General features: G+C 39.9%; 2 protein-coding genes across 3 annotated transcripts in view; one reads left to right on the plus strand and one right to left on the minus strand.

Annotated features, from left to right (window-relative positions):
- ATP7A (ATPase copper transporting alpha) overlaps nt 1-8992 on the plus strand; it is a 60453-nt gene extending 51461 nt beyond the window's left edge. For both annotated transcript variants that reach the window (XM_072124363.1, XM_072124364.1), the window contains exons 17-23: nt 292-499; nt 911-1057; nt 1164-1306; nt 1474-1677; nt 2390-2507; nt 5168-5270; nt 5436-8992. In XM_072124363.1, the coding sequence (XP_071980464.1) occupies nt 292-499; nt 911-1057; nt 1164-1306; nt 1474-1677; nt 2390-2507; nt 5168-5270; nt 5436-5712 (1200 nt within the window). In that variant the 3' untranslated portion in view covers nt 5713-8992. The remainder of the gene's footprint in view (nt 1-291; nt 500-910; nt 1058-1163; nt 1307-1473; nt 1678-2389; nt 2508-5167; nt 5271-5435) is intronic.
- Nucleotides 8993-20081: 11089 nt separating this feature from the next.
- On the minus strand, nt 20082-24554 carry LOC140076700 (cis-aconitate decarboxylase-like). Its single transcript, XM_072123356.1, has 6 exons — nt 24392-24554; nt 23029-23083; nt 22662-22849; nt 22052-22156; nt 21731-21936; nt 20082-21646 (listed from the first exon to the last, which is right to left on the minus strand). Exons 1-6 carry the CDS (start codon nt 24410-24412, stop codon nt 20725-20727), a joined length of 1497 nt encoding a protein of 498 aa, XP_071979457.1. The 5' UTR covers nt 24413-24554; the 3' UTR covers nt 20082-20724.
- Nucleotides 24555-24927: the final 373 nt, after the last annotated feature.

Here is a 24927-nt window from a genome sequence, read left to right on the forward strand (position 1 = left end):
TTTAAAAAACATTGGAATTATCAAATGCACTTCAAAGTTTTTTTTTTAAATCAACATGCCAGAGGTTAGTGAAACCTGTGATCATACAAAAATGGCCTTCCTGATGACATGTTCTCTTTAAGATAATTTTAAAAAAATTATTTTCCCTTAGATGAATTGCCTTAAATGTCCACTACTTGTTTTGCTACGTTGGTGTGCTATGTCCATGTAAGGCTCTATTCACACCACATAAACATTGCAATTTTGTGTGACCCCAAGGAGATGACTGTTCTATTTGTTTCTCTTCAACAGGTCCTAAACACAGAAATTCTGGGTACATGCTTTGATTTTCAAGCAGTGCCTGGATGTGGGATTAGATGCAAAGTCAGTAACATTGATCACCTACTAAGCGGCACCAACCAAACAAGCATAAACAATAGCAAAAATGCCATGCTTGTACAGATTGACGAAAAACACAAAGACTCAGATATTCATTCCTTTGCCGATTCCCAGATAGCAAGTAAGTGCAAATTGTATTCTTGCCAGCAATTCAAAAGTGATGACCAAGCCCCTTCATACCGAAGGTCATCACAGCCGCACCCACTACAGCCTGTACCTGCTGCTGTAGAAGGTCCACAGCTCTTGAAGTCAAATTATTGATTAGTCACTACATATGAATGGAGGCCAATGGTGATAATCGGTGCGTCCTGAACCGGAGTGGAGGAGAGCACATTTGTTATATTTATACCCCTTTATTTTACAAGAAAAAACCCTGGCCTGACAATACCTTTAATTTATTCATGTCAATCAGGCTTAAGGATATAGGTGTCCTTATAGTTTATTACTAGTCCACAGTATAGCAACAGGGGTTGGTCGTTTTAACAATAATACAGAAATCAATTGTAACTGCTCTACATTTTTCCTTCTGCAGCTTCTTCTTCACAACAGACATATTCTGTGCTCATTGGGAACCGGGAGTGGATGAACCGAAATTTCCTTAATATGAAAAGTGATACTGACGCTCTTATGACTGAACATGAGAATAAAGGTCGTACTGCTGTCCTGGTTGCGGTCGATGGTAAGCCGTGTGGGTTATGATAAAATTAACGCTGACAGATTTGTTTTTGGAATATTGGTAGATGTTCATGCGCATTGTCTACCCCCCCCCCCTTTTTTTTTTCTAGGTGTGCTTTGCGGTTTAATAGCCATCGCTGACACCGTGAAGCCAGAAGCAGCATTAGCCGTATATACATTACGTTCAATGGGGCTGGATGTAGTACTGATGACTGGAGACAACAGCAAAACTGCAAAAACTATTGCCTCCCAGGTAATCTATGTAATATATGCAACCCCTCCTTTACTGTAACCAAGAGCCAGCGTTGAGACCCGCACCCATGCAGCATAACCTGTGCCATGAATGAAGCGGACCTTAATAATGGATCATGTATAGTAAAATAATATATCTTGTTAACCCATTTTTTTCTTATCCCCCAGGTTGGTATAACCAAAGTGTTTGCTGAGGTTCTCCCATCTCATAAAGTAGCCAAGGTAAAGCAGCTTCAGGATCAGGGGACACGCGTGGCAATGGTGGGAGATGGAATCAATGATTCACCGGCTCTGGCCATGGCCAATGTGGGAATTGCCATAGGGACTGGCACTGATGTAGCCATTGAAGCTGCAGACGTGGTGCTGATACGAGTAAGTCTTCTAGCTTTCTATTTCCATCATACTTTTTTATGTCTTAATAATAAATAATTCTTTATTAATATAGCGCACACAGATTACACAGTGCTGCACAGAGCTTGCCAAATCGGTCTCTGTTCGCAATGGGGCTCATGATCTAATCAACCTACCAGTATGTTTTGGAGTGTGGGAGGAAACGGTAGGACCAGGAGGAAACCCAGACAAACACGGAGAGAACATACAATCTCTTTGCAGATGTGGACCCTGGGACTTGAACCCAGGTCCCCAGCGCTGCAAGGCACAAGTGCTACCCACTAAGCCACCGTGCTGCCCATTTCTTGTATATTATAAAACCCCATAAATTCAGTGTTGCTCTAAAGCCGTCCTTTACGTGTAATAATGGGGGTAATGGCACAGCTGCCACAGACTTCAGCATGTCCTACACTTCATGAGACATCACTACTACTCTTAATTTTGTATTCTGTATGTAGTATGTGGTGATATGGGAAGCAAACGTGAGCTGTTAGTGCTTAATATAGAAAAGTCAGCCTTCTGGATTAACCATTTCACTGTATACACGACGCTTCAGAGAAAGTAATCAAGTTGCACAAATTGTTATGTTTTTATTTGCTAAGCAGGAAAACATTTTATTCTCATAGATATGGTCATACCCTGAGGACTGACACTGAGAGATGACTGACTATATGTATCTGTCTTTCTCATGCAGAACGATCTCCTGGATGTTGTTGCCAGCATTGACTTATCACGCAAGACTGTGAGAAGAATAAGAATAAATTTTGTTTTTGCCCTGATTTACAATCTTATTGGTATTCCTATAGCTGCAGGTATGTGATGCCAATTTTCTAGACTTACCTAAGCGATTTTATTATTTGAGTACTGCCAGGGTAGAATTACCCTTATATTCTTCAAGTCATTCTTAGTTTGATCAACTTGAAGTAACAAAATACGTAATCACAAATTTTTCACACATCAGGATCTAGATTGGGGTCCTTGACTAGCATTTTGGAAGCTGTACATCAATAAAAGCTATGAGATTTCACTGTTCTCATGTACAGAATGCTGATGAGCAGGCAGATCAGATGCAAATGTAAATCAAACCCACCAATTAAAGGAAATCTGCTATTTGTTTTTATGCATTATGAACCAAACATACCTTGAGAATGCTTGTAGCTACACTGATGCAGAAACATATTTTGTTTAATCCCTGAACTGTGTGGTTTTGCTGAAATAACAATTATAAAATTATGAAAATGATGCTCTGTTGCTCCTGTGACTACCCCGGCACATCTCCTCTTACCCTAACTATGCACTGCTCCAGAGAACGCTGTATTCACTGTGCTGTCCCTGACAGGCAGAAGTAATCAATTGCTGCACCATCCCCCAGCTGTTGTGTATGAGTCATCCTGCCCAGGTCGATTAGTCCTGTCTGGACTGTTCAGGAAGCTCCGTGTAATGTTTTTATGTACAGCAGCCAGTCTGCACCCCTGTGTAGTAATCTGACTTCAGTATAGACAGGAATGCTTTTAGAAGAAATTTTTTCCAATTTATTCACTGCTCTCACCTTGGCTGATGAGAGCAGTGAATAAATTGGGAAAAAAAACTTTTTAAGCGTGTAACGTCGCCTAAAAGCAACATCCTTAAAATCTGCCCTCTAAAAACTCAATGGCACTCTACATCAACATTCACATGCCTTATTATTGCCTTATACGTAAGAAACTGCACCACTAAATCTATTATGTGTTTTCTCTTTTTATGCTGCATTAACGTGTAAATTTTATTATTTAGACTAATCCTTTTATTGTCAAAATCAAAAAATTCCAAATAGAACCTCAATTTTGTTTTAGTGTTTGCTTAAAGATGCTTAAAGGGTTGACATGTTTCCAATAAATAGGACTTTGAAAAACCTCATGAAGATTAATTTTCCTCAAAAAAATTTGAATCTGAAATGTATTTAAAAATTTGGATGGTGTTACGTACAGGATAAGTTCTTTAGGTTTGTTCTTAAAGGAAACCTACCACTTCTGATGGTAGGTATGAGATGTAAACACCGGGCACCAGCTCAGGGTGAGCTGGTGCCGGAGCTTACCTTAGCTAGTGTTTTAAACCGCTATATCGCGGTCTAAACACATTTTGATTTACAGCCCTGAGGTAGCTTCGGCGCGGCCGTGCGTGCGCGCCTCCATAGGAAGTGCCGGAGGCGTCACGCGCGCACGGCCACGCTCAGCGCCGAAGCTACCTCGTGGGCTGTAAATCAAAATGTGTTTAAACCGCGATATAGCGGTTTAAAACACTAGCTAAGGTAAGCTCCGGCACCAGCTCACCCTGAGCTGGTGCCCGGTGTTTACATCTCATACCTACCTTCAGAAGTGGTAGGTTTCCTTTAAGTTGAATTCGTATCCAACTCGAAACTGTATATTTTATAATTGTAACCCCAGCCAAATATTTTTTGGTGTCTGTGACAATTGGATTTTAAAAATGTTGGGTTGTCATAAGAACCAGGAATAACAATAAAGCTTCATTACAGACACCTTTAATAACTGTTATAGCTGATTATTGTAGCCTAAGGCTAAACTACAGTAAATTACCAACATCCAGAGGTCCGTTTGTAACTAGGGGTCGTATGTAAGTTGAGTGTTCTTAAGTAGGGGACCACCTATATCTCTGTTCAAACTGTAAACCTCTTAACGTCCCAATAAAATAACATAAAATAAAAAATTATGTCAACATAAAACAAACGTATGGTTATTGTTAGTTAGCAACCAATTTGGGCGGTTAAACTGTATGATGTGCATAACATTTAGAAATCAGAAAATCGCTAATTTTTCAAAAAGTTATATATAGCATTAATGTGACGTGTTCCAAAAGCATTCCAAAGTTATAACTGCATATTCTGACACAGGATGATTTGAAAAAAAAAACAAAAAAAACCTAAAGGTGAAAATGAGCTGTGCTATGGCTCAATTAAGTATTTTAAAAACCTTTTTTTCTTTTAAATGCGACCATTGCTGTCTATACTAAAATCAGTTTACTGCAAAGGGGGATGGGACTGGAAGTTGAGTAGTGTTCATCTACTATCAGGGATAAAGCCATCAATGTTAAGATCTTACTCTACCCCTTTAAAGGGGTTGTACAAACATTGCAAGTTATCCACTAACAAAAACATAGGGGATAGCAAGCTGATCTGTGAATGACTAGGTATGTACAAGAGGTAGGTGGGTGTGCTGTGCTCTGCAATTTCGACACTCCCATACTACATACAAGCTCTCTTGTTTTGGGGGGGGGGGGGGGATTCTAGTGATTGGTGAGATAGTCCCTGCAGTTCAACCCCTCCGATCATCTTTTTATCTTGTAAATTAGGGATAACTACATAGTTGGTACAAACCCTCTAACTAAATAAATCGGTATTCTTACACTTTGGTATTGGAGTTGAGCATTATCTTGGTTATTAGGGTAACACAATATGCTAATAATCTTTTTCTTTTAGGCGTGTTCATGCCGGTTGGTTTGATTTTGCAGCCCTGGATGGGGTCAGCAGCTATGGCAGCCTCCTCAGTTTCCGTGGTGTTCTCTTCCTTGCTGCTTAAACTGTAAGTGGGGTTTCATCCCTTGATTTGACTTTTGTAATTTTTTTTTATTCTGCTTGTTCTACCTTATTAACAAATGTTGACTAAACCTGTTAGAAATAAAATGTGGAGTCTGTGTGGAACCTTCTTGTTAAAAACCTCAATGGTGGATTTTTGTTTTTCGTGCAGTTACCGCAAGCCAAGTCGGGAGAAACTGAGTTTTCGAGCTCAAGGTCAGCTGAGACAAAAGTCCCCCTCAGAAATTAGCGTTCACATTGGTATCTCAGAAAACCGGAGAAGTTCTCCAAAGCTCAGCTTGTTGGACCGTTTTGTAAATTACAGCCGCGCTTCTCTTAACTCATTCATGTCTGATAAACATTCTCAGCAGAGCGTCCCTCTAAATGATCCTGACAAACATACACTTCTACTAGAAGACCTAAAAGGTGAAGAAGACACCTTCCTGTGATCACAAGCACCAAATATTTTAGATACATAAGGACTGTCAATTCTTTTTATCTGCATGAATACAGATATATGGAAGAATATACCTAAGAGCCGATTTGGGAGGACATGGTGGGCAAAGGACACTTGTACCACTGAGCCTTTTCTAGCTAGCATATCAAAACAATGCAGTGAGTCCTTAACAATGGTCTTGAAGTCATTGTCTTGCAAGCTTATGTGCCTTATTGCCTTGAGACTATTATCAAAGATTGAACAGGACACTTGAGAATTATGTTATTCCATTGACACCTATTTTTTTGGGAGGTTGGGGGGCAGAGCACTCATTAATTTATGTTTCCCTAATAAATGGGGGCAGATACAATTTTTTTAACAAGTTCTGGATTCCCACACTCTTGATGTCAGATATTTTATGCAATTGGGATGGTTTCTACCGACCAAACCCTAATGGAAATTCCATCTTCACAATCAGTGTTGACGTTTTGTGAAAACAATGGTGAAATGTTCTTTTATTTTACTAAGTGTACCAACATGAAAAGATGATGGATGTCCCTATGTATATCTCAAGCATACAACTATATGAATGTACTATTGCACTTTGTCAAGTGACATAACTGGTGGATCAAGTTTTCACTCCTAATAATGGAACATCTCTTAAAACTTGCATTAACCCTGTTCCAGCCAGTCCTTATTCAGATCTTTGAAGCCGAATATATATTGTAACCATAATGTCAATGAAACCATCACGTAAGGCTGAAATTCTTACAAGTGTGTCAGAAGAAGCTGTAGAGTCTACAGAGTCTGTTTGTCTTTTTTTTTTTTTTGTATTGTTTTTGCTGCAGCTCATCTTTATTATACCTCACTTAAAGGACACCTACCACCATATTTAGCGGTGGTAGACGGTCACCAAATCAATGCTCGTTACCTTAGGGGTTAAGTGCTAGTGTACAAATCGTCTGTGGCTCGCTGTGGAGTGAGTATAGATAAGGGGACATGCATATTTTATTATCGGGAGGCGCTTGGCTACCGGAGGCCTGAGCGCCTCTGGCTCATTTGCATATTTTTATGAAGTGCTTTATTCGGTGTAGCAGACGTGGAGGAACATGACAAACACTGGCACTTAACCCCTAAGGTAACGAGCAATCTGGTGGTAGGTGTTCTTTAAAGGAAAACTCTCTAAATGCTATGTACTGTAAGAAACCACAGTGTGCTTTGCTACATTTCTATTTCCTTTCTCAATCATCTGTATAAGATGTGTAAAGTTTAAAAAAAACACTCCAGGATTTTTTTTCCCATCCCAAGCACTGCTTATCTGAATTCAGTATACATAATCGAAGTGCAGGTTGCAAAAGACTCTTAATAACCATCTTGATTGATATATATCTCTCATTTGTAAGGATTTGTGGAAAAAGAATAGGGAAGGGATCAAAACTTACCTTTTATTAGTACTCTGAATTATAAGTAATGGAGTGGCTATCTTTTATATAAATTGGGGTTCAAATGTAGGTTTTTTGTAAATTATACACACAGGGACTTGTATAGGAGAAAAGGGGGGGGGGGCTGTATTTCACCTATATCACCCTATCCTATAACCCTATCAAAGGAATGGAGGGATAGTGTAGAGCAGTGATTGTGAACCTTTTGGAGACAAAGTGCACAAACTACACTCAAAACCCACTTATATGTTGCAAATTGATCCCTGCTATATCACAGGTTTTGATCATATTGGTGTCCTGAGTTTAATACACTAGAAAGATGATGGGGAAATTTTGATTGTAGCTTCCCTCCAGGGTCCCCTGAAAAAGAAAAATAAGGGGACCCAGAGCAGGAGCTCCAATGATAATCCACCTCTGTCCATACCTTCCTTCTCCTCCTGTAGTCCTGGCAGCCAAGGATGTCGCTTTAAGATAGTGCTGAGCTTGGCACATCCTGGGATATATTGGACCACAGGAGAAAGCCTTGAGTTCTATCTGGCAAACTGTGAGTTTGGGTGGAGGCCTGGGTGCCCGCAAAAAGGGCTCTGACTGCCACCTCTGGCACCTGTGCCATAGGTTCACCACCACTAGTGTAGAGCATCTGCAGGCTGGAGTCTTATTGTACTCCCTTTACAGCCAGGGTCATGCTGTCATTTTTTTTTCTTAATAATCCAGTAGAACGTGCGCAGTCTGTTTAGAGTGTGGTACCTCTAGTGCACAGACGGCGCTCCCCTCTTCACAAGCTGCCGTCCAGACGCCATCTCATATGGCAGTATGAGCAGAGCGAGGGCCCCCCCAAAAGAAGCCAATTCCGCTCATCGAAACGTACGTCAGGATGCCTAGGGTTACATTGTAGGACATGGACAGATCATTTGAGGGGATAGAGTACCCAATCACACCCTGTGCTACTTACCATAGCTGGAGTGAGTTATTCAACTTCCACATTGTGTGACGTGGCCAGCGCTTATATTGCCGTGTGAGACTGCGTCTTTTGGTGGTGCACCAATGAGTGTTGCAATAGATTAGTCACTCCTTTCTATATCCTCCTAGAGGTTATGATTATACTGGTGGGTAAGTTGTCCTCTTCTATACCATACCTGGTAATGGGATCATCCAAAAAGGTGAGATGGCTACCCCCACTGGAGACAACCGAAAGGGGATTCATAGGGGTCAGCTTGGGATCACAAACTTCTAATAAAAGCAAAGGAATTTTCATACAGAAAGAAATCGCTGAATAAGGAAATACAGAAACATAATGAAAGATTTAAACAAGGAATAACAGGAGTGCTTCTTTACGCCTTATACCAGAATTAAAACTGTCATACACCTCGAAAAACCTTTTGATATTGATATTTGATCAGCTAAATATCTGGTGTCACACAGCAGTAGATATCAGCGGAATGGAGGGTAGATCGTGCATATTGATCCAGTTAGCAGAAATCCTCTAGAAGCAGAACTTTCTATTATAAATGAGATTATTCTGTAAACACCTCCAGATGTTAAACCGCATTGTAGAGATCTTTATACATAACTTGCATATGTTCACACTTGATATAAAGTATTCTTAAAGGATTACTACATTTTCCCAACACGTTCTGTATTTTGGAATAATATTGAATTGTAGCAGTAATTTCTATTTGCTTGTAACATATATTTATTGTTTTTATGTTTCCTTTTATTATTTTTGTTCCTGCGACAAATATATTTCTTTATTTTTTTTCCGTTATATAAAGGCCTTTCATGATGGATTTAAGAATACCAAAATTTATTTACTTGTTTTACTCAGCTGAATTAAAAACTGATATGACATTTTCCAGTTGTTTCCTTGCTTATGTTCAATACTTAAAGCCAAAATAATGTTTTATTCTATAGGATTCTATAATATTACATTATATATTACAATCTTGTATGATAAACCGGGACACTTACTAATCGATCAAGGCACCGTGACTGTGGTAATCTTCTTATATTTGTACATGACCACCTTCCTTCTACAATAAACTTTTTAAATTACGTAAGTGTTCCTGATTTATTATACTTGATTTTGCTGGTAATTTCCTTTAATTGGTGCCGAATGTTTTCTGATTTTCACCTAGTATTTTTGGTACCCTGACAAAGGGGTTCAGCTTTATATGTTCTTGAAATTTTATGGAAAGTAGGGCAACCAATAGATCTTGGATGCTGTAGACAGTTATGTTATCTTTGTAGAGGTCTCTGTGTATAGCATACTTTCCCTAATTAAGATATTGATATTTTTAGAAAAGATTAATATCAGATCAGTCGGGTCTAGCTGTCATCGACACTGATTAGCTCATATAAGCCTTCAGGTCCATTGAAGGGCTCAGGAATGACCATTAAACATGTACGGAATTGTCTGTGTCTATTTATCATCATCATCATAGTATATAAGGCCGGAAAAAGACGCAAGTCCATCAAGTCCAACCTTTAAGAATTAAATAAATGTTTATTCCCCATAACCTGTGATATTTTTTCTCTCCAGAAAGGCATCCAGGCCTCTCTTGAACATGTACATAGAGTCCACCATAACAACCTCCTGCGGCAGAGAGTTCTCACTGCTCTTACAGTAAAGAACCTTTGTCTATGTTCAGGTATTTGTACATTGTAATCAAGTCTCCCCTCAGTCGTCTTTTTTCTTAACTGAATAATCCCAAATTTTGTAATCTGTCATTGTATTCTAATCCCCCCATTCCCCTAATAATCTTGGTTGCTCTCCTCTGCACCCGTTCCAGTTCTACTATGTCCTTTTTATACACTGGTGCCCAAAACTGTACACTATATTCCATGTGTGGCATGACCAGTGATTTGTAAAAGGGCAAAACTATGTCTTTATAATGGGAATCTATTCCTCTTTTGATACATCCCATAATTTTATTTGCTTTGGCAGCAGCCGCCTGGCTCTGGTCACTAAAATTAAGTTATCTACCAATACCCCCAATTTTACCAAGTAATTGACTGTTTAAAACATAATTATACTTTTTGTTTCCACGGCCCAAGTGCATGACTTTCCATTAGTCTACATTAAACCTCATCAACCATTTCTTTGCCCACTCCTCAAGCTTCCACAGATCCCTCTGTAATGCTAAACTATCGACCTCAGTATTTATTACTTTACACAGCTTAGTATCCTCTGCAAATATTGAAACTTGACTGTGTAAACCCACTACAAAGTCATTAATAAAAATATTAAAAAGAAGTGGCCCCAATACTGACCCCTGTGGCACTTCACTGGTAACGTCAACCCAATCTGAGAATGTGCCATTAATGACGACCCTCTGTTTTCTACCACTAAGCCAATTACTTACCCAAATACACAGATTTCCCCTAGTCCCAGCAGTCTCATTTTATGTACCAAGCTTTTATGCAGCCCAGTGTCAAATTCCTTTGAAAAGTCCAGATATACAACATCTACAGCATCCCCCAGGTCCAGTTTGGAAATTATTTTTCTCTCTATAATCCTGTAATGCCTCATAGCTGCCTTCACGTTTTAGCACCTTAAATGCCTTATCTTTCTCGCTTATTGCTTTCCTTACAAGACTAGTTGGCCTCATTGGCTTTTTCTTGTTCCTCTTCTCACAGGACTTTTTTTTAGAATATATGAGAAATAGTCCTATTTTTCGGGGGGGTTTTGTCTTTGAGAACATTGTCCCAGTCTGTCTTTAAGGTCTTCCCTTAGTTGCTGAAAATTTGGCCTCCTGAAATTTAGAGTGTTCGTTGCCCCTCCACTAACGCTTTTAGTAATGCGCAATACAAAATCAATGATATCATGATCACTATTCGCCCCAGCCTGTAGTTTTGATACCCTAACCAGCAGTCCAGCAGGTCCAGCAGTGCCTACCCTCTTGTTGGCTCCAGGACTAGTTGCGACAGGTAATTGTCTTTTGTTGTTGACAAGAACCTGCTGCCTTTGAATGACCAACAGGTTTCTGCACCCCAGTCAATATCTGGATAATTGAAGTCCCCCATGATAAGTACTTCACCATGCTTTGAAGCCGCATCCATTTCACTAATCAACATTTCCTCTGCTGCCTCCATTGTATTTGGAGCCTTATAACAAACCCCTTGTAATATTTTATTATTCTTTTTCCCTCCCCTTATCTCCACCCATAGGGACTCCACATTTGCATTTGCGTCACCAATTTCATCTCACAGGACAGGCTTGAGGCAAGAATTCACATATAAACAAACCCCTCCCCCTTTCTTATTTCTAGAATCATTTCTAAAAAGACTATAACCATCTATAGTAACAGCCCAGTCATAGCTACTGTCCAGCCATGTCTCGCTGATACCCACTACATCATATTTCAGCTCCAACATCAAGAGTTCCAGTTCTTCCATTTTGTTTGTGAGGCTTCTGGCATTTGTGTACATGCACTTTATATGGTTTTCCCTATCCCTATTCCTTTTGTTCTTATTCCCCAATCTTAATCCAGCCCCCCTTCCTCCCCCATGGACTATGACTCTTCCCAGCTCCCTTTCTACACTGTCTATTTGTTCTGCACAAGTGTAGTTTCCCTACCCCCAGGTCTCTAGTTTAAACACTCTTCCAACCTTCTGGCCATTTTTTTCCCCGAAAACAGCTGCACCCTCCCCATTGAGGTGCAGCCCTTCCCTACTGTAGAGCCTATAGCCGACAGAAAAGTCAGCCCAGTTCTCCATGAACCCAAAACCCTCCTTCCTACACCAACTTTTGAGCCACTTATTAACCTCCCTGATCTCCCGGTGGCTTTCTGGTATGGCATGTGGTACAGGTAGTATTTCGGAGAAAACTACATTCGAGGTCCTTGCCCTGAGCTAATGGCCTAAATCCCTGAAATCATTTTTAAGGACCTTCTACCTACCTCTTACTTTGTCATTAGTGCCAATCTGGACCATGACCGCTGGTTCCTCACCAGTCCCTCACCCGATCCGCAACATGCCAAACCCGAGCACCTGGCAAACAACACACTGTTCAGTGTGCACGGTCTTTGTGACAGATTGCCCTGTCTGTTCCCCTAATAATCGAATCTCCCACTACCAGCACCTGTCTGATCTTGACTGTGCTCCCATTATCCTTCTTACTGGAGCAGACAGTCCCCTGGTTGCTAGAGGCCATATCTTGCTGCAGCATTGCTACCCCTGAGCTGATATCCCCCTCATACGCCAGCCTGGCAAACTTATTGGGGTGCACCAGATCAGGACTAGACTCTCTACAACTCTTCCCTCTACCCCGCCTTCTACATGTTACCCAACTAGCTGCCCCCTCACTCTGCACCTCCATACTTCCCTCCCCACACCCATCTTCCCCAGAGAGTTTGTGCTCCAGAAGCAGCAAACTTCGCTCCATATTGTCAATTGCCCGCAGCCTTGAAACTTGTTCACTTAGATCCAGAATCTGGGCTTCCAGATGAGCAATTTTCACACACCCCACACAGCAGTATTCCCCCTCGAACGGCTGTGCAAGGAAAGCATACATGGCACAGGATGTACACTGTGTAGCATTGCCACTTATGGAGTCCATTATTCTAATAGGGATTACAGGAGCAATACAGAAAAAAGCTGAATTTACAGTCAAAGTAACACAAATTACAGCAGTTACCTACTAACATCCCTCAAACTTAAGTCCCTTAATCCTAACTCGCCACACAGCTCGCACACGCGCTTTGCTGAATGCTCTTTAAAAGGTTATTTGTCACAAAATTCCGCTGTGCTCATTGCAACAAGATCTGGCTGCATATTGTCTGTTGTGCCACGTGTTGGACTACTACCTATCCTAAATGTGTGTATTTCAGTACCATAAAGCCGAATAGGCATCTATCTTGGACTTACCTATTAAAGAGAACCTGCCATGCACTTTAACCTCCCAAAAAACATGATTAAAAAGGATTGCCCTTATCACTTAATGGTTCCTGGCCATAGCTGCAATGTGTGTTTTTTTTTTTTTTTTTTTTAATTTTTAAATTTATTTGAAGCATTTTAAACATTAAAAAACATGACAAAGGGGATAAATACACCACAATAGGGGTCTGGGCAGCAATACATTAATATATACATAAAATCTAAAGTGCATACGAATAACACTAGATGCCATAAAAAACAAGATGTAGCAGCAAGGTCATAAAAGTGCATAGCACTGATTATATATCAAAATATATACCTACAGTACAACGACATCAACCAGAAAGACACGCTGCCCAACCCCCACTTTACCACGTGTTATAGTTGTTTTTTACAATTCATACATCATACAAATATATATCAAAACAGGCTATAACATAGAAAAATCTTAATTACCATGCGGATTATTATTATAACCTGTTGTTGATTCCCATGGATATACAAATATCCCCTATAGAACAGAAAAGAAAGCATCCCCCGCCCCCTCCCTAACCCAACACTCCCTCCCTTACCCAAAACCCCCAGCCGGGAGAACAACAAAACAAAAAAAAAAACAACAAAAAAAAAGGGAAAAAGGAAATAAGAGAAAATAGGATGAAAAGAGAAAAGGATAAATATGTAAACAAAATACTAGTACCTCTCAAAGATCCTGACACCTTTGCCCCCCTACCAACCAGGTCTTTTCCCATGTATGTAGGCGACCACTTCTATGATAGTTAATCCTCTCCCAGGCCTTTACTTTTCTAATCATCTCCAGCCATTCCTTGCTAGATGGCCTTTGAGCACTGCCCCATTTTTTTGCAATTCCCAGTCTTGCCAAAAATAAGATTTTATTGATAATTCGTTTTTTGCAAAGATCCTGCTTATCCAGTTCCAGCACCCCAAGGATAGCAACCTGTACGGACCCGGGTAGGGCTACAGATAACTGATCGTCTATAATTGAAAAACTTCCCTCCAAAAAGGGCCTATCTCTGGACATGACCAGGCTACATGGATAAAATCCGCTCCAGGTTCCGAGCATCTAAGACATTCGGAATTTACTCTTAGCTTCATATTATATAACATCTTAGGGGTATAATATAGCTGATGCAGAAAATTAAACTGGGTCATCCTGTGATTCCAGGACATAGATGAGCAGAAAACTCCTTTATAACAGTTTTTCCAAAATTCCTTAGATACCGTATATACTCGAGTATAAGCCGACCCGAGTATAAGTCGAGGCCAGTAATTTTACCACAAAAATACTGGGAAAACCTATTGACTCGAGTATAAGCCGAGGGTGGGAAATGCATTGGTCACAGCCTCCCCAGTATATAGCCAGCCAGGCTCTGCCTCAGTGTATATAGCCAGCCAGCCCCTACCCCAGTGTATATAGCCAGCCAGCCTCTGCCCCAGTGTATATAGCCAGCCAGACCCTGCCCCAGTGTATATAGCCAGCCAGACCCTGCCCCAGTGTATATAGCCAGCCAGACCCTGCCCCAGTGTATATAGCCAGCCAGCCCCTGCCCCAGTGTATATAGCCAGCCAGCCAGCCACTGCCCCAGTGTATATAGCCAGCCAGACCCGGCCCCAGTGTATATAGCCTGCCAGACCCTGCCCCAGTGTATATAACCTGCCAGACCCTGCCCCAGTGTATATAGCCTGCCGCCGCTGCCGGACAGATCGCACAGAAGATATACAGGGGTCACCGGAAAGGTGAGTTTAGATATATTTACTTTTTTGACTCAAGTATAAGCCGAGTTTGGGTTTTTCAGCACATTTTTTGTGCTGAAAAACTAGGCTTATACTCGAGTATATAAGGTACTTTCCCAATGTCCTTTTCCCATTTACTGCAAGATGGAATAGCTACTTTTTCAGCCCAAGCCTGCAAAATTAAATTATATATATATGTGATATCACTTTCTTCCTAGTGATGGAGTTTATTAAAAATTCAATACAAACATTTGTTCCTACTATGAATCTACCCTTATCACTTGTTCTAATATATGCATAATACAATTGAAGAAATTTAAAGAAAAAACTCCTGTCTCCTTCCCCATACTGTGCCCTCATTTCTTCTAAATTTAACATCCGTGTTTCTGAAAAAATTTGTGAAAGGAAAAACAATCCCCTCCCTCTCCAATATTCCTTCTCTGTGACAAGCCTAAACTTCTTAAAATTAAAATTATCCCAAATAGCAGAGAATGATAATACCCCCTCAAGATTTAATATCTTTTTTAATGCCCGCCACACTTTATCCAATTGAACCGCAATACTTATGTGTCTATACGATGCCTGTGCCAATTCACCACCCTCTAATAATGTGAAAATCGAATCTCTGTGTCCTACACTCAAATTAATTAACTTATGGAATGCACTACAATTACGTCTGGTGATTAAAAATTATATATATATATATAATAGCCAAACATCCATGGGACCCCCAGTCCCCCTTGATCTACCATTCTAGACATGATGGAAAATTTCAACCTTGCCCTTTTCCTATTCCAGATCAACTCAGTAAACAGGGAATCTATTAGTTTGAAAACCCTTTTCGGAATCCAGACTGGACAGACCGCCAGCGGGTATAATAATTGTGGCAGTAAAATCATTTTTAGCAATCCAACTCTATCGGCTCTTGAAAATGGCAATTTTAACCAGTTGGAGATGGTATGTCGCATTTTATTTATGATTGGGATAATATTCAAATCAATAAATCTGGAAGGGTCAGTTGCAACCGTCACCCCCAGATACTTAAATGCCCCATCCGTGTTTAAGACATCCACGTGAATCCCAGGGTCAGAAAATTCCCCATCTAATGGTAATAAAACCGTCTTCTCCCTGTTGACTTTAAGGCCCGAAAAATATCCAAATTTTGAAACCAGGCTAAAGATTCCCGCCAGCGTGTCATTAGGTTTCCGTATGGTCATCAAAATATCGTCAGCGTAAAGGGAAATCTTGTCCCCCTCGCCCCCGCTTCCCCACCCCCTAATCCATTCTGCTTGTCTTATCATTATAGCCAAGGGTTCTATATAAAGGGCAAAGAGAAGCGGGGAGAGGGGACACCCCTGCCGTGTACCGCGAAAGAGAGGGATAGGGTTTGAAAGATCACCATTAATACTTATCCTAGCCAATGGGGCACTATAAAGAGTGCAAACCCCTTTAACAAAATCATTCCCCAGGCCAAACCTTAGAAGTACTTTCCAGAGGAACGACCACTCCACCCTGTCGAAGGCCTTAACGGCGTCCAACGACAGGATGGAGCAGTCCCCCCCCTTCTCTGAGTTGTATATCAGAAAACAGCCTATGCAGGTTATAATCTGTTCCTCTTGCAGGAATGAACCCGTTTTGATCTGGATGTACCAGATCTGTTATAACCCCTCTCAACCTAGAGGCCATAATTTTGGCCAATATTTTTATATCACAATTGAGAAGAGAAATAGGTCTGTAGGCCCCCATATCCATGGGATATTTACCTTTTTTTTTTTAAAAAAAAGTACTATGGAAGCTTCCCTCATTGAATTCGTAATCCGACTCTCCTTAAGTATAACAGAAAAAACTTGAGTCAAGATGGGAATCAGCGCGGTACCCAATGATTTATAAAATGCAAATGGTAGACCATCTAACCGTGGTGCGGAGTCCATTGGGGCCTCCTCAATAGCTTGCCGGATTTCCCCGACGCCAGACCCCCCAGCTCCCGCCCCCTATCCTCTGAGAGTCGGGGGAAGGGAATGGCGTCGAGGAAGTCATCCAGATCATCACCCGAGGCGGTCAGTTCTGATTGGTATATAGAAGAATATTCTGCAAAACAAGTTACCCCATTTACATGGCTTTTTTATGGTTATCGCCGTAATCGTGATGACCCGTAGAATAAAGATAACACATCTGCAGATCTACTCTGAATGGCGCCTCCTTCCGTTCTATGCCCGGCCGTGCGCCCGTACAGCAGTCACCACCACATATGGGGCATCCTCATACTCGGGAGACATTGGGTATCAAACTTTGTGGAGTTTTTTGTAATTTAATACTTTGTGACGGTTTAATTTTTGGCCAAAATTAATATATTGTCTAAAAAAAATGACAGCTTGTAAATTAGACCTCCATTTTGTTTTAACCACTGTGAAGCATCTAAAGGGTTAACATACTTCTTAAAGTTGATTTTTTACACATTGAGGGGTGTAGTTTCTAAAATAGCATGATTTATGGGGGTTTACTGCTGTTTAGGCCTCTCAGAGTCAGTTAAAGCTGAGGAGGTGCCTCTAAATAAGGGTTTTGGCGTTTTTCATAAAAATGAGAAAAATTGCTCCCAAAATTCTGAACCTCCTAACAACCTAGAAAAGAGAGAAGATGCATAAAACCCTGTGCCGGTATAAAGCAGACATTCGGGAAATGTTAGTTATAAAGTTACTTGGGTGCTATGACTATCTGCCTGAAAAGCAGAACATTTTGAACTATGAAAATGAAGAATTTTTAGAAATTTTTGCCAAATTTAAGTTTTTTTCATAACTTAACACAAAAGATATCATCAAAATTTGAATATTACTTTGAAGTACAATGTGTGACGGTAAAACAATCTCAAAGTTATAACCTCCTATAATGACACAGGGCAAATTTTAAAAATCAGGCCTGGTCCTAAAGGTCTAAAATGGCATAGACACGAAGGGGTTAATATCGACTTTATTATGTATCAGGACGGAGACGCCCCTAGAAAAAACGGATCCATACGCATGCAACCTGGTCAATGCCCATTTTTTATTAAGCCATCCTGATGTTTGCTCTGTTAGATGAGTTTCAATAAGGCAAATTATTCCTGGGAGGTGACGAGTAATAACATCTTCCACCATACACCTTTATTTAGCCCCCTAACATTCCATGTCAAAAATTGAACTGCCATGTTAATTCAAAGCAGGGAAAAAAAAAAAAATGAAGGAGAAAAAACAAAAAAAAAGAACTAACTCCCGGCTGGGTACCCTCCCCTTGCCCCCTCCCTCCCTCCCCCCCTCCTACCTGACCTGACCATACTTACAGGTCTCCAAACTCCTGCGTAACCCCTCCCCCCCTCCACGGAGCCCCAAATAAGAAGCTATAAGTATAATAGCTGCAATGTTAAAAAAAATCTGTTGGTAAACATATATGCAACTCACTTCATGTGGGTCCAATGAAGTCCTGCATATTCATGGGTTACTTGCATTGCCCTGCCTTCTTGTTTCTGATTGACAGGTCTTACCTCTATGTGGAACGTTAAGAGAAAGTTATATTACATCATTGGTTGCTTCCAATGGGATCTGTATGTAATATATCTATGGGGGACATCTGTATATGGGGTTGTATTTTTTGGGGTGTCATGGCTGTGTATATTGGAGGAAGGCTGTGTATACTGGGGGGGGGGGGGCTGTGACCAACTGGAGGGAGGCTAAATTAGGGCACCTAATAAATTGTGGGTGCTGTATATACTAAAGTTTATTCAGGCGACTATATAAAGGATGTTTTATGTGGGGAATAGTATGTTCAGGCATGTTGGGAGGATCATATATATTACTTAACAAAAAATGGGGTTAGTATCTATACTGTAGGTTCAGTAAAAATGCTAATCAAAAAGGGGCTATCATTTGGCCCATTCATACCATAACCGAGTACTAAAATTTAACTTTTATTAATGTATCTTGTTAAAATTCATAGTGAAAATTAAAAATGTAAGTATATAGTGTGCCATTCAACGTGTATGTCAGACATAAACAAGTCAATGGTATTCCTGGGTATAGCAATATGGGAGTCACATACTCTCGTGTAGGTGCATATGTTCAGTAGAGTTTAATGTAAACTGGGATAATAGTGTAAATTCCCTGTGTTGCAATTCATACTAGATAGTAACAGTGGTGTGTTAAATTTATTCACTCTTGGAGTGATAAGTTATGGGTGCATATATCCTATAGAAGGAGGGGGAGATTCAGTGATTACATCTGACTATAAGTTGCTGGTAGGTGTAATATCCAAATAGGGTATGTGGACACACCTCCCTCTTGATTCAGAGGGGCTATTAAATCACCCCCATACTTCACAGCGCTTAGGTACTGTTTAACCTTGCTGTATGCCCTTATCAGAGGCCCCCCTCTTAGTGGATAGTGGATATGCTAAGAATATATATGAGGATAATACATATTAGGAACATGCTCCATTGACTGTGGTATTTTAGGTGCGCCGAGTGGTGTTGTGCTGCGTAGAGCTGGAGATGTTTGACTATGAATTTAGCAGAGAAAACCCATGGAGAAATTGTTAAGTGATGGAGCAGATCATCACATGTAAGGTACTAGATACTAGATGTAACTGATGGGTCAATGACTGACTACTAGTGTGTAAGGTAGTATCATCGGGCGCGGGCTGGGGGCAGCGTTTGAAAGTTTCGACTCAGGCAGCAAAAAGGCTAAAATTGTCCCTAGCCACTTCATGTCGTGATGTCATCTAAGGTCCTGTTACATTTGTCTACCCTATGTATGTATCCGATCACATGAAATCACAGCCATCTCCATGGAGGATAGGAAGAAGTAGAAGTCCATGGAGGCTGCTGTGATCATGCCATGATACTGCCATGTGATAAGACACATACATGGGGTAGACAAAGCAAATTATGGTAAAGGACCTTAGATGACATCACCCAGTTCACATGACATGCCGAGAAGAGGCATAGGACATGGGGAGGTGTATATGGGAGGGGCTGACCGAGCAGGACATGCCTCCCCTGATGCCAAGTAATCTGATAATGATTTTTGAGGATGTAGGGGGAAACAATTTTATCAGGTTCCATTTAAGGGCCTAGAATCTTCTGAATCTCTGTCACAATTATAAGGCCCATAAGCAGAAACCCTGTCTGAAACCAATATCTTACCCAGGCTAATAAAATAACCATTTAAAACATGAGTAAGTCACTACAATTGTCAAATTGTACTTTTGTAGTTCGCAACATAAAGAAATGAGGATTTATCTATCATATGAATTTTTTATTTTATAATCCAGAAACAATGTACAGAATTGTTGAAATTACACTTGATGCCTTTTACCAAGGCTTAAATATAATATAATACACCAAACCATCATATTTGGATCTCATAACTTGGCAGTTCACATACATATCCAAACTACACACAAGCCAAAGAAGCCCTTTACCAGAAAACACACTGCACAGGATCTATTATATGCAACAGGGATCAGTAGACACTCTTGACCATAATGGAGTTCAGTTGGTTGAGTTCTCTCGAGTTTCAGTTGCTTGGACAGGAAGTTTAGGTCTGCATGCTGTGTTACTTTTGCTCCTCTTACCCTGAGATTTGTCATTATTTGGACATTTTTTTACAGTAAACTATTAGATGTTCAGACAACTATGAAAAATACATATAAATATACATAAATATCTATATTAGACTTATTGCACATATTGATTGTGTTCTCACACATATTTGCATGTGGTAATTCAGATGTAATGTTCTGAAACCCTTGAAATTACTAACTTGAAATAAATTTTGTTAGGTTAGTCCCTACTTTGCTTGTTGTCTCAGCTTCTTTTACTATCTAAACAATATCACTCTTTGTTGGTCTTTGCATTCTCAGATTTCCGAGAAAAGAGCATTTCTGTAGTAAATTTTTCCTCCTTTCCAGCTGCAATTCTTTTTGTGGATTTACTGGAGCAGATTTGGTAGTTGTGAGCTATCTGTGACACTTTCTAGATTTTCTACCATCTGAATTACACCTTGAATCTGGTCTCCTTGCAGGACATGTCCAGCATTGGAGATGAATTTCTTCAGTAGAGATTCTCTGCTCAGAGGTTTTCTCCAATGCCCATAGAATGTATCACATTTTCCAGTCATCACATCTCCATTCTTCAGCAGCAGGGCCACTTCTCCATACATCTTGTCAAAGTTGGCTACGTTGTCTTGTGGGTGTTCCACTATCACTTTACTCAGGAGATTATGGATTTCCTTACGGAACATTTTGTCTTCATGGAAGGAACTGACGTCAACTTCACCATCCAATAGTGCAGTGCAGGCATTGAACTGGAAGGAGTGGCGAGCCTCATGCTCTGAATCGGGGTAGGGTCTGTTGATGTATTTGGAGACTGGAATTCTAAGAACAATAGACTGGATGGTGGATGGGTCAAATGAGCCATACTGCTCTTCAAACCTACTTCTCACTGAGACAGCAGCATCGGCTATCCAGTGCATCCCTAAATGTGCTGGGAATGACTTGAAAGCAATGTCTTGCTTCTCAAGAAGAAACTCATAATGTTTTCCTGATGAATCTAGAGCTTTAGGTTGGTAGTCACCATAAAAGGCACTAAAACCAGAGCAGCCTGGGACATCGTCAAGTATGAGTGAGTTGGCCTCCATACCATTAGCAGCCAGTATGGCAGCTTCAAGACCTAACCTACTAGCATTACCAATGTGTAATGGTTTAGCTAGAGTCGCAGCATTTGCCATTGGAGCACCCGCAAGAGAAGCTGCAATCGCCAGGGCATGGATGCATTGATCTTTGCCTAAAGAAAGGAGCTTTGCTGAAGCTGCTGCACTTCCCATGGTGCCAACGACAGATGGTGGATGAAACCTGTGTTAAAAGAATATTACTGAATTAGTTTCAGTATATAATCCTAGAATTTGTATCAACATTTTTATGAATCCGGCTACTCACTTTTTTGGGATATTCTTTGCTTCACTAGAGAAACTCATCAGTCTTCCTTGTATTTCTATCCCTACATTAAAGGCTGTCAAGAGTTCTTCACCACTAACTCTTCTATCATGTGAAAGCATCTGAGACAGCGCTAAGATGGCAGGAAGTACAGCACCTGATGGGTGAGTGGCAGGGTGCCAGGTGTCATCAAAGTCCATGGAGTGTACCTGTGTTAACAATAAATTATTACCCGTCTTTTAACATTATGACTCATGACACATGGTGACAAGTTCCTGGTGATGAATTTATTCAATATATTATTATATATCTGTATGTACTTACAGCAACTCCATTTGCATAGGCTGCCAGGGTTGGTGAGAGCTTCAAACCCTTTTGGCCATAGACGGAACAGAAGGCAGAATTACCGTAAGCTGAGAAATGTAAGTCCTGAAGCAATGAAAAATGTAAATATTCAATTATAAAACCAATCCATTTCTGAGATGAGTTTAAAAAGGCTATGAAAGTTTAATCAAAAACAAGAATACAACTAGACCATACTTTTCTAAAAATGGCCATACATATGAGTTTATACATTGGTCTCCTGACGCTTTCTTGATGTCAGGAAAGAGAGGGATTGGGCTGTAAGAGTTCAGCATGTCCAATCATTTATCTGCTGGTTAACATTAGAGTTCAGCTTGGCGTCTCTTCCCTTATACTTAGGTAAGCTAAACGGCCATCAGAAATGTATGGTAGCGGCTTACTTCTCTACATATTCAGAACGCATACATTCTCTAGGGGATGTCAACAGAGATAGCTGGTTTGACAGACAGCCATCTAATGTGTAAAGACAGCATACAGGTTTAATTGTGACATACAGAGTACTTTAATGTCACTCAGGTTTTTAAACATGTTTTAGTTTCTCTATAGGGAGTGTAGTGGAGTATTATATTACCTGGCAGTACTTCAGCACTATGTTAAAGACATGTGTTGTGCTGCCAATGAGTCCCACTCCAATGTTGTCCAGTATCATGCGTTTACTTCTATGGCGGACGACATCAGACAGATGCTCGGGCCGTGTCCCATTAATAAATGATGCAAAACTATTGGTGACGGTGTCCTCCAACTGGTTTCCAGTAACCACTGAAAATAAATATAGATTAATGATTTATTCCAGAATTAAAATTTTACGGTATTCTTAGCAAATACTGTTGAGCAATATGAGCTTAATGCAAACTTTTCCATTGTCATTCTGTGCATCAGTCTGGTCTAGACTTTGATGAAAGCCACAGCTTTATGGGCTTAATGTGATGAATACATACCTTTTATTGCTGACTTGTGAATGTGTCTGGATAATTTGTGCACGTTCTTGGTGTTCTAGATTAAAAGAGAAGTATTGTCATTAGAATATTTTGCATGTTCTTTTTGGCATACATCAGTTTAGACAGATGAATCATTTGTGCAAAACAGATTCTTAAGATGTAACTTGATGGGAGGCAGAGGGTGTGCTCTCATTTGTTCGCTGGACACTTTGGGTCGAATAAAGCATCTTTTTCCAATATGGGGTGAGACCAGTACTAGAGAGAGTACAACTAGTTTTGGGGCCTGGTGCAGATTTTGCCATGGGTCGATCAGCTTCAAACTTCTGGACACAGAATGTGGTTTTGTTGAGGTCTAAAGGGGCCGAGTTTATTGTGCAAAGAGATGTAATAACACAAAGAAAGATAAGTGCCAACTTACCAGCAACAGATGTCACAGTGATAAATGTATAACTGTGGTGTCTAAATTTACAGAAACTACTACAGTAGCTTAAAGCATATCTACCACCAGGATAAAGGATTGTAAACCAAGAGCACTGGCATGCCGGTGTGTGCTCCCTCTGGCAAGATCTACTCTTATGAAAAAAAGGTTTTAAAAATTATACAAATGAGCCTCCATTGACATCTATTGAGCCTGGAGCACCTCAGACCTATTTGCATAGTTGTACATTTTTTAAAAAACAAAAACAAGAGCTTAAGAAGCTATAAGAAGAGTGAAACCTGACAGGGGGGGCACACACCAGCATATGTAAGTGTGCTTGGCTTACAACCCTTCATCCTGGTAATATTACACTGCAGTAGGGTGTCATACTTAATCTAGACACTAGAGGCTGATCCAACCATATAATATTTGTCAAATGATACAGGTGTTGCAAATATTTAGATGCTATTTTGACAAATATATGAAACAAAAATATGTAAAAATATTTTCATTATAAATAATGTAAAACACATGAAGATGTTAGAAAGTTGTGATTTCTCAATGAATTCTATGTCGCCACAGTTTATTGCAACATTTTATCTCACATTTATATTTGTGCCGCTCAACCATCTCTTTATTCTTTATAATATCTTAATGTTAAATTTAAAGAACAGAACATTATATTGTAATTCATCCTTTTTAATAACTGAAAGTTAAATGTAGGGAGTAAAACATTACTAAAAATTTAATTTTTTATTAAATTAAAATTTAATAAAAGTTATTGCTGAGTACAGTTGACATAATATAATGTATTTAAAATTAATTTACTACAAGCAAATATACATAAAACCCTCAGTATATACATGTTTATGCATCTACATATGCAGAGAAATTATATGATTGTTAAAAATATGATTGAAAAATCAATTGAAAAGTTTTACTTACGTGGACAAGTTTTGAAAACATCTTGAGCACAGTCTTGTCTATAGTGACTTGTAATTTAGAGTCTCTTTGTCGCTGTATTGTAGTGTCTCTAGGTCTGCCCTGTGGTATTTATTTCATCTTTCATCCTTACATCATTGCTTGCACCTTTACATCATTGACATGGCAAAGGAAATAGGTGGAGTTACCTGAAGAGATGACACCCAGGGAGCTTGTAAAAAATTTCTTGGGGAATTTTTGCAGGAAGTAAATACATGACATGGCTTGGATCACTCTATTTCTTAGAATCATTGTAAGATTTGCTAATCTGACTGCTGTGTTTGTAATTCTTCATTACATCATGTGCCTTAGAAGTCATCTTATGATTATAGATGTTTGGAAGTCTCTAATATAACATTTTAAATTAAATTATTCCAGAGAACTTTCCAGAAGGTTATTTTGAATATTATCTGTGAGTCAAGTTTGCATCTAAAGTTGGCAATACACCTTGGAGAATGAGCATAATTCATTCCAGGAACATGCTGGTAATCCAAATTGCT

This window comes from Engystomops pustulosus, chromosome 9, assembly GCF_040894005.1.
Source record: "Engystomops pustulosus chromosome 9, aEngPut4.maternal, whole genome shotgun sequence".
In the NCBI taxonomy this organism is placed as follows: domain Eukaryota; kingdom Metazoa; phylum Chordata; class Amphibia; order Anura; family Leptodactylidae; genus Engystomops; species Engystomops pustulosus.

What these genes read in the sequence shown, in the direction of transcription:
- LOC140076700 (XM_072123356.1), bottom strand. Translation starts at nt 24,412, where the DNA reads ATGTTTTCAAAACTTGTCCAC. An exon ending in TCACAAGTCAGCAATAAAAG is followed by an intron (nt 22,850 to 23,028) that starts GTATGTATTCAT and finishes ATTTATTTTCAG; the next exon opens with TGGTTACTGGAAACCAGTTG. An exon ending in GCAAAGAATATCCCAAAAAA is followed by an intron (nt 21,647 to 21,730) that starts GTGAGTAGCCGG and finishes CTTTTAACACAG; the next exon opens with GTTTCATCCACCATCTGTCG.